General features: G+C 30.5%; 1 protein-coding gene across 1 annotated transcript; it reads left to right on the forward strand.

Moving 5' to 3' along the window:
* Positions 1-5,174: 5,174 nt before the first annotated feature.
* Positions 5,175-9,759, forward strand: LOC119833657 (cytochrome P450 4d2-like). Its single transcript, XM_038357766.1, has 10 exons — positions 5,175-5,434; positions 6,164-6,273; positions 6,686-6,779; positions 7,364-7,552; positions 7,908-7,977; positions 8,067-8,193; positions 8,412-8,621; positions 8,781-9,024; positions 9,161-9,328; positions 9,541-9,759. The coding sequence occupies exons 1-10, from the start codon at positions 5,278-5,280 to the stop codon at positions 9,702-9,704; spliced, it is 1,533 nt and encodes a 510-aa protein (XP_038213694.1). The 5' UTR covers positions 5,175-5,277; the 3' UTR covers positions 9,705-9,759.
* Positions 9,760-13,464: the final 3,705 nt, after the last annotated feature.

The following is a 13,464-nucleotide window of genomic DNA, read 5'->3' on the forward strand; positions in this document are numbered from 1 at the left end:
CCCAAAATCCGTTTCATTCGTCCGTTTAATAACATATAAGAAGATTTTTTATAATAGTGATATCTAATGTACTGATACCCATCAAAAAAGCCACTGCTGCATCACAGATTACTAAATAGTTTCTGCATTATAAGGTGGTTGGAACGTCTTTACAATGTCTTCGGTAATCATCGTAAAGTATCGCGTTTATACATAATAGGTACTAAATATTTCTTATCCTCTAAGACTTATCAATTGTACGATATCTTAACTAACCTAACCTAACTTTGTTTAAATAGTTTAAAATAGTGCCTGCATATTTAAATATGTAACTAATTCGAAGATACCTTGTCTGGTAGATACATAGTTTAAAAAATGTATTAAAAAACAGACGGTTTACGATCCTATTTTTTATTGATAATAAATTGAATATGTTTTCTTTTATAAATCGTCACATCCAAAAATTATATAATGTGCTCCAATTAAAAAGACGAGATTTAAACTGTCAATATATAGAGATTGCAGTTAAATCCAAAATATACGTTCATATCGCTATAGTCCAAAGCACCCTCACAGGTGCTTGTGCATAATTAAGCTAATGCAATTGTCGGATTGCGAACACGCCGCAGATAATCAATTACCCATTACGAACGCGTGTCGCCTATTAAACTCCTATAATGATTATCGTTGAGCGGCACGTAACATGTTTTAATAATTCCAAAAATGACAGCTACATTAGTGCGTTTAGTTCCCAATTTGGCGGGAAATCACTCACACGCAGTTAACGTTTTTGTGTCTGTGGCTCATGTATTTACTACTTATGTATTGGTACTTTTGATACTATAAAACAATAGGTCCTTAATTACGTACGAATGAAATAGATCTTTTCTGTTTATTGTTTTGAAAGCAACGGCCTAAAACTGAAACACACAATTTCAAAAATGTAAATGTATTAAACAAATTCGCACTTACATGATTGGATTGGAAAATAATAGATTGTTTTCTATTTGCTTTAATCTCTCTGTTCTCTGTACAGAATAATAACATTGGTTTTAATATTCTCGGAATTGCTATGCTTTTAATAAATTATTGTTTCACTGCAAAACACAAAAATATATGACGTCTGAAATTAGCATCGTTCATACAACACACGAATCTGATATTTTATTTTAACATAACTTAGAAACGCTGACATACCGTAAGTCAATGTATAAAGAATAGTTTAATAGTATCCTAAAAATTATGTTTATATATTGGCAAATATATAATTTTTTTGTTTTTGCACAACCGACAGCTTTACAGACGGTTATAGGTACTAATTATTATTAAAATTACTTTCTGCTCGTATGGATATTTTATATTTATACACAGGAACTAATTTCATAGCAATATGTAAAATTAGTTATCGTAATGGAAGATAATTATATGAAGAAATGATTTTTTCAATTATAAACATGCTTAATAACATCATATTCGTGTAATAGTAGAAAAAAGACTGTATATTCCTACCTTATTCGATAAAAAATAAAAAAAAATAAACTTGATTTTGCGGTATCTTTAGAACACGATTACAGCACTAACCGCAAATGAATGGTTTCTCATACGCTGCGTAAAATACAGTATCGGTAATTCATTTGATAATGTGTACGCAGGTTATTTGTATGAGTAAGAGTATGGTTAAGTAGGATCAGTTATTTACATATATTTTAAAATAAGTTTTCATGGTGATATTAGAAATGTCAAAATGTGTTTACTTGTTCCTCTTGCACATCGCAACAGAGCGATTGTTTTATAGTAATCATCATATCGACCGAAAGTAATTATATAGAGTGATAGTAAGATACCTTAGTAAGTACTAATTTAGTAACTACTTACCTGTGTTAAATATCTGTACTCATAATTTCTTTTGCCGGCGCTAGCGACACTGCGGGCTTATAGCTAGTGTTTGAAACAATACTAGCTTCCTATGAAGATTCTGCATGTTTTTTTTGTTTCTAAAGATTCTGGGACTTCCATTGTAATCAAGATAAAAAACTCTTATTTGATAAGTTCACATATTTCATATATAACCCTTACTAGCTAACGGTTCGCGATTTCGCACGCGTTAAATTCGGAGTGCTTTAATACATATATACCTTCCTCTTGAATCACTCTATCCACTAAAAAAATCCCATCAAAATCCGTTGGGTAGTTTAAAAGATCTAAGCATACATGCATACACACGCGGTAAACGACGAAAATACGACCTATAATTATGAGATTTCTTTATCACATTTAAATTAATTGGGTGGTTACATAACGGTTACATAGCGTTCATTCTTTTATAAAACCTGGGAATATAAAATATTTTTAGAGAAAATGCCTCGATTCAACCTTAAAATGTTGTTGGCTGTGTAAATAATGTTTATGGAGGAAGGAAAAACGAAGTTATTTTTGTCCTATGTAATTATTAGCATGTTGTTAGCAAATTAAGCTAATTTTTCATCAAACCTCTATTATCATATCCCACAATCTATAAAGACATTTTATGGTACATTTTATTGAAGTATCACTTAAATATGTTAGGGATCTAACATACCATTTTGTATTCATGTCTAGATATGCTATCATTCATAAATGAGTAATATTTATGTATCATAGTTGGCAAAACGAGCTGGTGGATCGCCTGATGATAAGCATACACATTTAAAGAGGCCTTGACTCTGCCTCTTCCCTCTGCAAATGGATTGTTTATTTTCTATTGATAAACACTTAGCGAACCCTCCTAAAGCACCACTTTTTGCTAGTATATACCAAAAATATATGTTGTTACCAATTAATAAAGGAGTTAGTATGTGGTTGTAAGATTTAAATATCAAATCACATTAGGTTCTGGCAAACGATGATTACGATCAAGTCAACTAGTATCGCCTGAAGGTAATACAGCCAAATCCACAATGGTATGATTACATTGAGGTTTTGGTATGGGTCCAATTTCATTACTGTAATGAACAATAGGCTAAACACCTATTTTGTTGGAAATTAGACCGATAGAACGGAATACCAAACTCGTCGTTTTATTTCCATTTATCGCCGTTTCATGCATAAGGATTCCCCTCTGTAATGTTCAATTATTCATCATTGTATTAATAGAATATAATCACGGTATTTTAGAGTATAACTTTTTTAACAATTTAAGAGTAGAAATTTCTTAATTGTGTCAGCTTTTTTCGGACTATGCGGAAATAACGGATTCGTATAAATTATATTCGTATTTAATAGGAACTTATATAAAACAATTCAATACTTTCCGAAACGATGTTTGCTCCAATTTTAAAAAATATCATTTACTAATATTTTGATACTTAAATAATATAGTAACGATTACACTCACATGTTTATAGAGTGTTTTGAGATTTATTAGTCACTGCAGCTTTTACGTAAGCATCGTTGGTAGACAAGTCACGTTACAAAAATCATAGTTTATCCTTAAGAAATTAGTTTAAGGAAAATGTAATAATAATATCGTTGATTATATGTAAGTTAATGGATTTGCAAAATTACCTCGTGGGTCATCACGTGCTAGATTATAAAAATTAAAAAATGAACAATTTTGCGAGCCCCGGTTTGGTTCAAAGTAAATTGTTCACACATAAAACACATAGGTTTTGTAAAATAGCAATTATTATTAACTATAAATACAATATTTATTAACTAAACCGAAAAGACTAAAAAGTTTGTTCAACCATTCCATAACTTCATAAAGCGTTTCTTAATCTAAAAATTTTCAACGAATTGATATAGAAATAATTATGAATATTGTAGATCAAAAGCTAATATACTAATTTTAATAGCAACCTAATAGCGCAATTGATTATATATACTTATAAGAGAGATATATTTACATTTTACGCGACTAACACGAATTCATTTTATGTTTATACATGTCAGGGAAAAACCCTGTTTATTTAGATTTTCCTTTGCAGTCATAAATTGTACGAGAATTAAGCTATAAGAAATAGATTAAAGAGTACCGCTATAATCTATTTGAACAATTTTTTGTGTATTAAAATAATATATACAGAACAATAATTTAAAATATGTGTTTTTGTACAACATGCACTATACGTTCCATACTTTATTAGTGCAGTTATTTATTCTTCTGCCTTGGTTATAATATAAAATAGCTCCCATATCATGTTTCATTTTCAATGTATTTTAAAAATACTTGTATTCAAATCGAAATCTGAAAACCAATTACGTTTTCAATTTCATTCAAAATAGATGTATCAATATATAAATTAAAATTATTCTATAACGTCAACAGAGACTCTTTGCCAATTTTGTAACATAGCGAGAAAATTCGTGATTAATTTCATTGATTTTATAGAACGAGTCTCTCAGTGTTACTATTATCTTCCGAGGTTCTGAATTCTTCATACAATGTTTTGTATAAAAGACAAATAATTCAATTCAATTGTAAGAAATGAATTTGAGTTAATTAACAGCCATACTTACATTTGTATTTGAATATTGTATTTACTATTTTTCAAATAAATAAGTGTTAAATTTGAAATTTGAGCCTAACCTATTTCAATAGTGTTCGGTTTCATTAATCATGGTACTCGTTACCGTTAGTTGTACAATTAAAATTTAAACAGCCTTAAATCAATTCCAAATTGAACTCAGTTATAGAACCATTTAACAAATTTAATCTTTATTGCAATAAATTGCTTTTGCTCATATATAACGTGTACACAAATAATTAATAGTCAATATATTAATGTCAGATCTGAGTTAATAAATATCAAATAAGTTCATATATATAGTATAATGTCTGTACTGTTGAAACGCTTCTGAAATGTAAAATGTTTTAATAAAGATAACATTAAATTAACATAAAATTCTATGGGAAGGTAAGATATATCCTACCAATTAATAGGATAATTGATTTTCCTAAGGACGTAATACAATAACATTAAAAAATACAACTTTTTTTAGAACTTCTTTTTTAATTCGGTTAAAATTAGGCGCTGATGGCACCCGAAAATTTAGGTGTTAAGCTTGTGCCTCATGGTAAAACCCAACGTTAAAGTTAAGGCAAAGGATAAACTCTTACAAAATAAGTTTCTTATATGCTAGTTCTGTACGAAATCACGCTGTCTCACTTTACCCGCCGGCGTGGTGCGTCATATCACCGGCATGATAGCGCAACGTATAAATTAATGAGACTTTAATGTAAGCCTCAATTCATCTGTGAAACACATCTGAAGTAGTAGAGTAGTGTTGAGGGTGTCGGTATATTGAATTAAATCCATAATGTTTTTTTTATTGTTGTTGTTTGCGGCCGCTTTGTTGTGTGTGCACGAATTTGTGCGGCGACGGAGCCGCAATTGGAAAATGCTGAACCAGTATCCCGGAGACTACCCCCTGCCAATTGTAGGGAATGGCTTGCAGTTAGGATTTGACGCGGATGGTAAATTTTCCCGAATTTTTAATATACTTAATATGAAACACAAATATTTAAAGACAACAATTAAGCCTCTACTCCATTAAAATAATAGTTATTTGTATTATAATAACAAAAGTATGTGTAAATATTTTACAATATCGTTTTAACTATACTTAATTTGTTTATTTTAATATATTTAAATAATTTCGAAGGTTTTATTTCATATTTAGTCAATATGAATGATAATTAAAAAAATAATACCATAGAAAATGTCTCATAGAAAATATCTAAATTTAAATATTAATTGTTCCTAAAGCATTTAAATTTTAAGTAATATGTTACTATTATACTGTTTATTTTAAATTATTTCTAATTTATCAGGAAACTAAATATGGATAAGTTTTGAGCAGAATTTTTTTTTGCTTTTTATTCCCTTTATGGTACTATAGCAAATAAACTATTTATGGTCCTTTTTGGTCATGATCTGTGAGGAAGGGATGGAGAATGTCTATCTTCTTTTATGATATTCAATAACCTAAGTTACCTGTTAATAGAATCAAAATTTTTACATTAACGAGAGATCACGGCTTATACGACAAATATTAGAGATCTTTAGATAGAGTATAAGTTCATAATAAAACGAAAATGCATTAATAACAATTGAATTTGATTCATGCAAATTATATTTAATGTCTATAAATAAACATACAAACACCATCTTGCTAATGATTTGAAACTTAATCTTAATTACAGATTCTTCGCATAAATTAATGGAACTCTGGAAAAAGCATGGCATGACTAATTTTCGTATGACTGTTGGACCTGAAGAGTGGGTGCTTCTTTCCAATCCTGACGATATTGCGGTAATTTTCATTCTACAGCTATTTAGATAAATACAAAATAATGGTAACAAATTAACAAAAATCTTTGAAATTGAGGTCTGCACCGAACAGAGTCAAATTTGTGATTTTATTTTTCGAAAATCAACTATTGATTACTTTTATGTGAAATCTGTTTAACAACGATTTATTATCGAATGCTATGCTTTGGATATTTAACAGTAACAATATTTAATTAATTAATCCCACCCCCCTATTTGACTTTGGCTATTCTAAAAATTGTTTTAATATCATTCAGAAACTAATAATAGGGTGAGAATGAGAGATACTAACAATACAAATCATTCTGCTCTATATTACAAAATTCTTGTAAATCTTAAAATTAAATAAAATGTTCCTAATGTTTTCGATGTACATTCATTAATATGTTTTACAGACTATTCTGAACCATCCAACTGAACTCGGCAAACAAGTCGAAAGGAATACAGCGATGAAACCCTTTTTTGGCAATTCTGTGTCCACATCTGAAGGTATTTATTTTACAAATTTGCCACCAACAACAACTTACAACAACGTTTACTTAAATATTTCTATGGATTTGCATAATGATTTAAAATCAAAATTTTAATCAACTAAGCAAACAGATGATATGGAAATTAGAAATGCGTACGATTATGAGAGCTTATACACAATACATTTAATAGAGACAAACGCCAGCACTTTACTAAAATAGTTTACAATATGCGGTCACTGAATCTGACTGTAGTGAGTGCTGCCACAAATACAAATTCAGCTGTCTTGTGTTATATTGTAACGGCATACTTAAAATGGATGATACAAACCCCTTAATACATAAGAATATGTAAATCGTTATATACGTCATATCATCCAAAAGATCATTTAAATCGGCAATAATATACACGTCTGAAAACAATAATAGTTAAATTAATTCTATAAATCGTCAATAATTGAATAATTTTACACAACTAATATAAACCTGTATGTCAATAGACCAGAATATGCTCTGCTAAAACATTACAAAACTATTAGGAGCGGAGATCAAACAGTTTGAATAATACCTACCGAAAAGCCATAAGTAAATGTTTTGTTTAAGGTGAACGATGGAGGTCAACACGCAAGTTGATGGCCCCAAGCTTCCACTTTAAGACCCTGGAGAAGAGGGTGGAGCACGTAAACAAACACTGTGATCGTTTGTTCGAGCTTCTCGATGATCAAACCGCTCGCGGTGGTGACGTCGACATGTATCGCTATCTGAGGCCTTATATGTTCGATATTTTGTGCAGTGAGTACTTTACCTTTTATCGGAATTTTTAGCTACTAGCTGCGCCCCGCGGTTTCACCCGCGTAAGTCCGTATCCCGGAGGAAAATCGGAATAAAAAGTAGCCTTTATGTTATTCCAGTTGTCCAGCTGTCTACGTACCGAATTTCATTGCATTCGGTTCAGAAGTTTTTGCGTGAAAGAGCAACAAACAAAGACACATCCTTACAAACTTTCGCCTTTATAATATTAGTAGGATTCGGAATTAAATTGAATAAGATTATTAAATTATATATCGTTCGCTATATGCATTAACTTCAGACATTTGCAATATCCTTAGTAAGGATTGTATTAATTTAAACATATGTCATGTTATAGGTTCCGTGATGGGTGTGGATTACAACCTTCTAAATGATTTGGATCATCCCTATCTACAAGCAAGTGCAAAGTAAGAAATGTCCTACTACTACTGATTTTATTTATTACCTTTTTTTTCAACAAAATGTTAATGGTACTAATTGCTAATTTTGTTCATAGGGTCGTCAACATTATAACACAAAACTACTTCTCCTATTGGAGGAATATAAAGTATCTATTCATGCTAACACCATTCTACAAAGATATGATGGACACGATTGGTACAATCCGAAACACGAGTACCGATGTACGTATAAACTTTATGTAACTTTCAAAGTGTTTTGCCATTATTTCTCCTAAAATCAAATATATAAATAAATCTAAGCAGAAAACTATTATATGATTTATGACGATATCTGATACAATTCTGTTATGTTGGAAAAGCTGAAACTTCACATTTCACGTAATAATTTTTATTTTCTGTTCAATAATATTATTGTATTTATTTTGAAATCTTGTGCGCAGATTATCGCAAAGAGAAAACAGAAGCTAACGCAAATCATTGAAGATACAAAGAACAATAACAAGAATGTTGATATAGACTTGGAAGAAATTATAGAAAATAAAGTTGACGACATGTGCCTATTGGACAAGTTCTTACTGAGTAAACTCTTAAATGGAGAACCCATCCCCGAAGACATGATTAACGAAGAAATTACTCTCGTTTGCTGGACTGTGAGTATAATTTTAAAGTCATCTTATGTTTTTTTAATGATCATTTATGTAGAAGTAAAGCAATAAAATTTATATTCGTTGTTTAATAAACAAAAGTTTATTTCTAAATTTTTCAAGAAAACATTTCTATTAACTATTGTTTTGGTTCTATTTTCCTAGGGCCACTATACGACCACCATGACAATGGCGCACACGCTGTACTGCCTGGCCAAGCATCCTGAAGTTCAAAACAGAGTTCTAGAAGAACAGAAATCTATTTACCAAAAGGACATATTCAAGAAACCGACAAATCATGAGCTAACTGAAATGAAATACCTAGAAGCCGTAATTAAAGAGAGCATCCGAGTTATTCCAACAGTTACTAAGATTGGCAGACAACTAAAAAATGACTTGAAATTCAAAGGTAATGAAAAGTTTCCCAACGTCTATGTTTTAAAATCATATGGAATATTTTGATTTGTCAAAGGGGTTTCATGTATAAACCTATGTACTTTCAGAATATATAGATTTTAATATACCATTGATATTATTTATTTCAGATGGTAGAGTGGTACCCGCCGATACTACTCTTGTAGTATTTTACGAGGCAATATATCAAGATCCTAAGACATTCACAGAGCCAGAGAAATACAATCCAGAAAGATTTTTCAGTCCGATGCACAATCACGCCTTTGTTCCTTTCAGTGCTGGACCTAGAAATTGTATCGGTAAGCATCTGATACATTACATAAAACATACCTTTACCAAAGTACGTAAAATTTACTACTTTTCTATCTTTAATATAAACTTCTTATACTGTTTAAAAACTTATAAGATCGTTTCAGCAACAAGATTATGATAAATTATTCATGAAATTTTTAAATTCCAGTAAATTCCTTTCTTGGTACGCGGATAATAAAATATTTATATTATTTTAAAGGTTTCCGGTACGCGTGGTCCGCAATGAAAGCAACTATATCAAACATTATACGGAGGTACGAACTCACTCTGGGAGGCCCGGGCACAGAACCACAATTCGCATACAGAATAATCACAGAATCGAAAAATGGTATACACTTAAAATTGAGGAAACGAGAATATTAGCTGGGGCTTTGGAGCTTAGCGTACTAAAGTGATTATAATGATGAATCATCTTAATCTCAGAAACATTGGGTAATAATTGTGCAATTCTATTTAAAAGAGAAACAATTTTACAGAAAAGTATTATAGCTAGTAAGCAAAGAGAGAGATTTCTGACGGCTCTGATATAGATAGATATAGACGATGCCCATTTTATTGTATGTTATCGTAGGTGTCTGATTACTAATGATGATTTTATAATATTTTATTTACAATTGTTATTTTTATTTATTGCGATTCATTTGTGTACAATATTTGTGTGAATTTCAGATATTTTTATAATTTTTTAACTTATGAATGTAATTATTAAATCAGTGTTTTGATAAAATACAGGAACAAGAACAGTGAAAATTATGAATATTTTAAATGTATTATCACAAGGCTTGTGCTTAGATAAAGTAAGGATTAGTAGCTTAATAAATTATTTGTTTATATAATTTTAATATAGTGGCTGTGAAAGTAAATATGTTGAGGAAAATACATAATTATATTTAGCTTTGGTATTTTATTACATCATTTTTTCAAATCATTACAAGTAATCATCCCTCCATATATTCTGTAACCTCTGTATAGTTCTCACTGAAACATAACCCTCCCTTGGGCTTGCGGTAGTCGGATAAAAAGAACAAGCGATGCATGACTCGGCTGATGCATTTATCAAAGAATTTTCTGTAATTATAGGTAGTATTTTATAAAACGCGTTTTAAGTCATTACTTTATTAACCTTATATCATTTAATATATCTCAGAAACCTAGATTTAATATAATATGAAGAAATGAGAAATAAACAGTAAAAAGTATGCTACACTGAGAAAAACGATTTATGTCGATAAACATTTTACTACGAAAATCTGTATTTGTTATACAGAAAAACGTAATTTTCGTCATCGGCCTATATATGCTGCCACTGCTGGGACACAGGCCTCCTATGAGGGTTCAGGCTGTAATCCACCACGCCGGCCAAGTTTGTTTATTTTCTAATTGCTGGAACTTAATATTGTCAAAATTAAAAACTTGATCGTACTAAATTGAAACTGTCGATTATTTCATAGCTGCTCCACCCCATCTTCGTCCGAGTATAATTTTTTCAAGTTGTTTTCTCATTACATAAACATCATTTTGCCATTTTGATCTATATGTGGGGTAACTAACACGACTTTCTTTTATGTCTTACATTTATACCTTTGGCACTCAAGGATCATGTACAGTCAACTGTGTTTTTTATTATACATACAGTACTAAAATTAGCACATTCAAGTAACATCTTTACAACTTATCTAATTAGTATAGATCTATATAATAAATAATAATAATAATAATAAATCTTTACCGTACATAAAAAAAGAGATCAATACAAAAGATACAATATGAAAAAAAAACAAGTACAAAAGGCGGTCTTATCGCTTTAAAGCGATCATATATATATACATATATATCATGGGTTATAAATGAGATTTTATATATTAATATAATATTGTGTAGGTAGGTGAGGTAGGTCGCGGACGAATTATAGCCAGCTACCGTGGCTATATCGTTAAAGAGGCTCGGCGGAAAACTGTTAGGTCGTTAGGAATGCGACATAACCCACGGGTCCTTATCCGAGGGCCGTGGGTGTCTATGCAAGATTGCCCCACACAAAAGGGTAGGTGAGGTAAATATAATAGACACATTGGTTCCAAGATTAATTATAGTGTATTGTCATAAAAAAATAATTACGAAGAGATAATTGTCCGATTTTTATAAAATTACAAATACATTTTCAGAACAATATGAAATGATTGACGCATAATTAAATACCTGCGTTATCTTTTATTTTACGCACCAACTACAATAAAACGCATCAATCAATATTGTATTTAACAGAACACGTAATTTATATCAGCGGTTTGATACCGCAAAACAAAATTTTCTTAATTCAACTGGGCTTCCTTTTTTTCGGCTAAAGCAGACAACCAAACTGGTGTTTCGACTGAAAGTAAGCGATCACCGACGCCCATGAACATTTCCTTTTAAGGAATAAAGGATGAGGAAAGGATTAACAACGGGAATGAAGGAATGGACTGGGAAGGACGTGAATATGGGCCTCCGGCTACTCATCGGACGAAACACAGTAGCATGCTACTATTTCACGCCAATTTTCTATGGGGGTGTGGAGTGGTGCGAGCTGCCCAATTTGTGCGGTAGTGTACTCGACTCAATATACAAAATTCACTATTCCACCACCACCACACCCACATTCTCGACACTCTCATTCGATATTCATTACTTTGTTTTTACATATATTTTGAAAAATACTAATACATTCGAAAGTTACAGCCACAGCAAAACTAAACTGCTATGTAATTTTATCATAGTTGTTACGCATCAAATTATTGCGAATTTCATAGGAATTCGGAAAGATTTCTTTTTAGTCTTAGGTAATTTTAATTTTATTTTTAGACTATTTATTTGAAAACAAAATCGTCAACGAAAATATAGGTAGGTACTAAAATTATAAAAAGAGAGATAAGTATGAATAAATTGTAAAATTCTAATTGTAATATTCACTCTTATCATATTTATGGACTTTAATCTACGAATATTCAATGGTCCGATTAAAAGGAGATTACTTTTTACCGACTAGGATTTTTATGACACCGTTGATAAAAATCTGTGTGGATTATAACATTAAAGTATTAAATAATTAAAAAAGCATTAATCAATGTTATGTTATGTAATAAATGTTATGTCTAGTGAAAATATTCTAACTACAACACCACTTCATATTAATTTCATTCACATTATGTTCATTGCAATTATTATCTCTTCGTTTCGAAATTTGCAAATATTTAATCAATTGCATAAATAAAAAATATTAAGTCAATCAGATAACAACAAAACAAACAATTCAGCAATAGATGGATTTACGAGACTGAATGTAATACGATTAGTTGTGACACGAGATTTGCCTGCACGTTGCTAAAACATATTCCAATATGCGGTCTCTATATCTGACTGTGGTGAATGCATTAAGGAAATAAAACTAGGTTTTCACATTATATTACATGTTCACGTAGTTTGGATGAGTTGCACAGCATTTGGTCACATTCTAAAGAATAAAGAACACTGCCACGTGTACCTAGAGGCTAAAAACAAAGGTTTTCCCAATCGCTTTTAAGAAATTCGTTCGCACTTTGCAATTTTTTAAAAACGCTCTGTGTCACATTTCTTTCGAAACACAAGCTCGCTGGAAGACCGCTAGATGAGTTAACATGAATTTAAATCAATTGGTTGAATAAACAAATATTTGGAAAACGAAAAAATTTTAACTGTTTAAACTAATGTGATAAAATGTACTTTATGTAAATGATTTATAAACAAGAAATTTTTAAAGTATAAAAAAGAACGATTTGTAAACAAGATTTATTTATTACATTATTTGTACTGACAGCTCAAACAGCATCTAGACATGTAAAATCCCAATTTTCTCGAAATACATTAACTAATTCATAAAAACACATGTTAAATCCAATGAAAAATCTTAAATTTTTGATTAATTACCTTCCGTCCAAAATTAAAACTTACGGAAACAAACGTAAAAAAGTTAATAAACATCCATTTAACCAATATTGTGGCTAATTTAAATCACAACTATACCACAAATAAACGAACTACCTAGTCTTGCCATAAATATTGTAATAAAGAAAAAAGAAAATTGTTAACTGCAAATAACATTTATTACTTT

The sequence above is a fragment of the Zerene cesonia genome, chromosome 17 (genome assembly GCF_012273895.1).
Source record: "Zerene cesonia ecotype Mississippi chromosome 17, Zerene_cesonia_1.1, whole genome shotgun sequence".
Classification (NCBI taxonomy): Eukaryota; Metazoa; Arthropoda; class Insecta; order Lepidoptera; family Pieridae; genus Zerene; species Zerene cesonia.

Coding starts and splice junctions, on each gene's coding strand:
- LOC119833657 (XM_038357766.1), top strand. CDS start 5,278: ATGTTTTTTTTATTGTTGTTGTTTGCGGCCGCTTTGTTGTGTGTGCAC. Junction 7,553..7,907: donor TATGTTCGATATTTTGTGCA/GTGAGTACTTTA, acceptor GTCATGTTATAG/GTTCCGTGATGGGTGTGGAT. Junction 9,025..9,160: donor AAATGACTTGAAATTCAAAG/GTAATGAAAAGT, acceptor TATTTATTTCAG/ATGGTAGAGTGGTACCCGCC.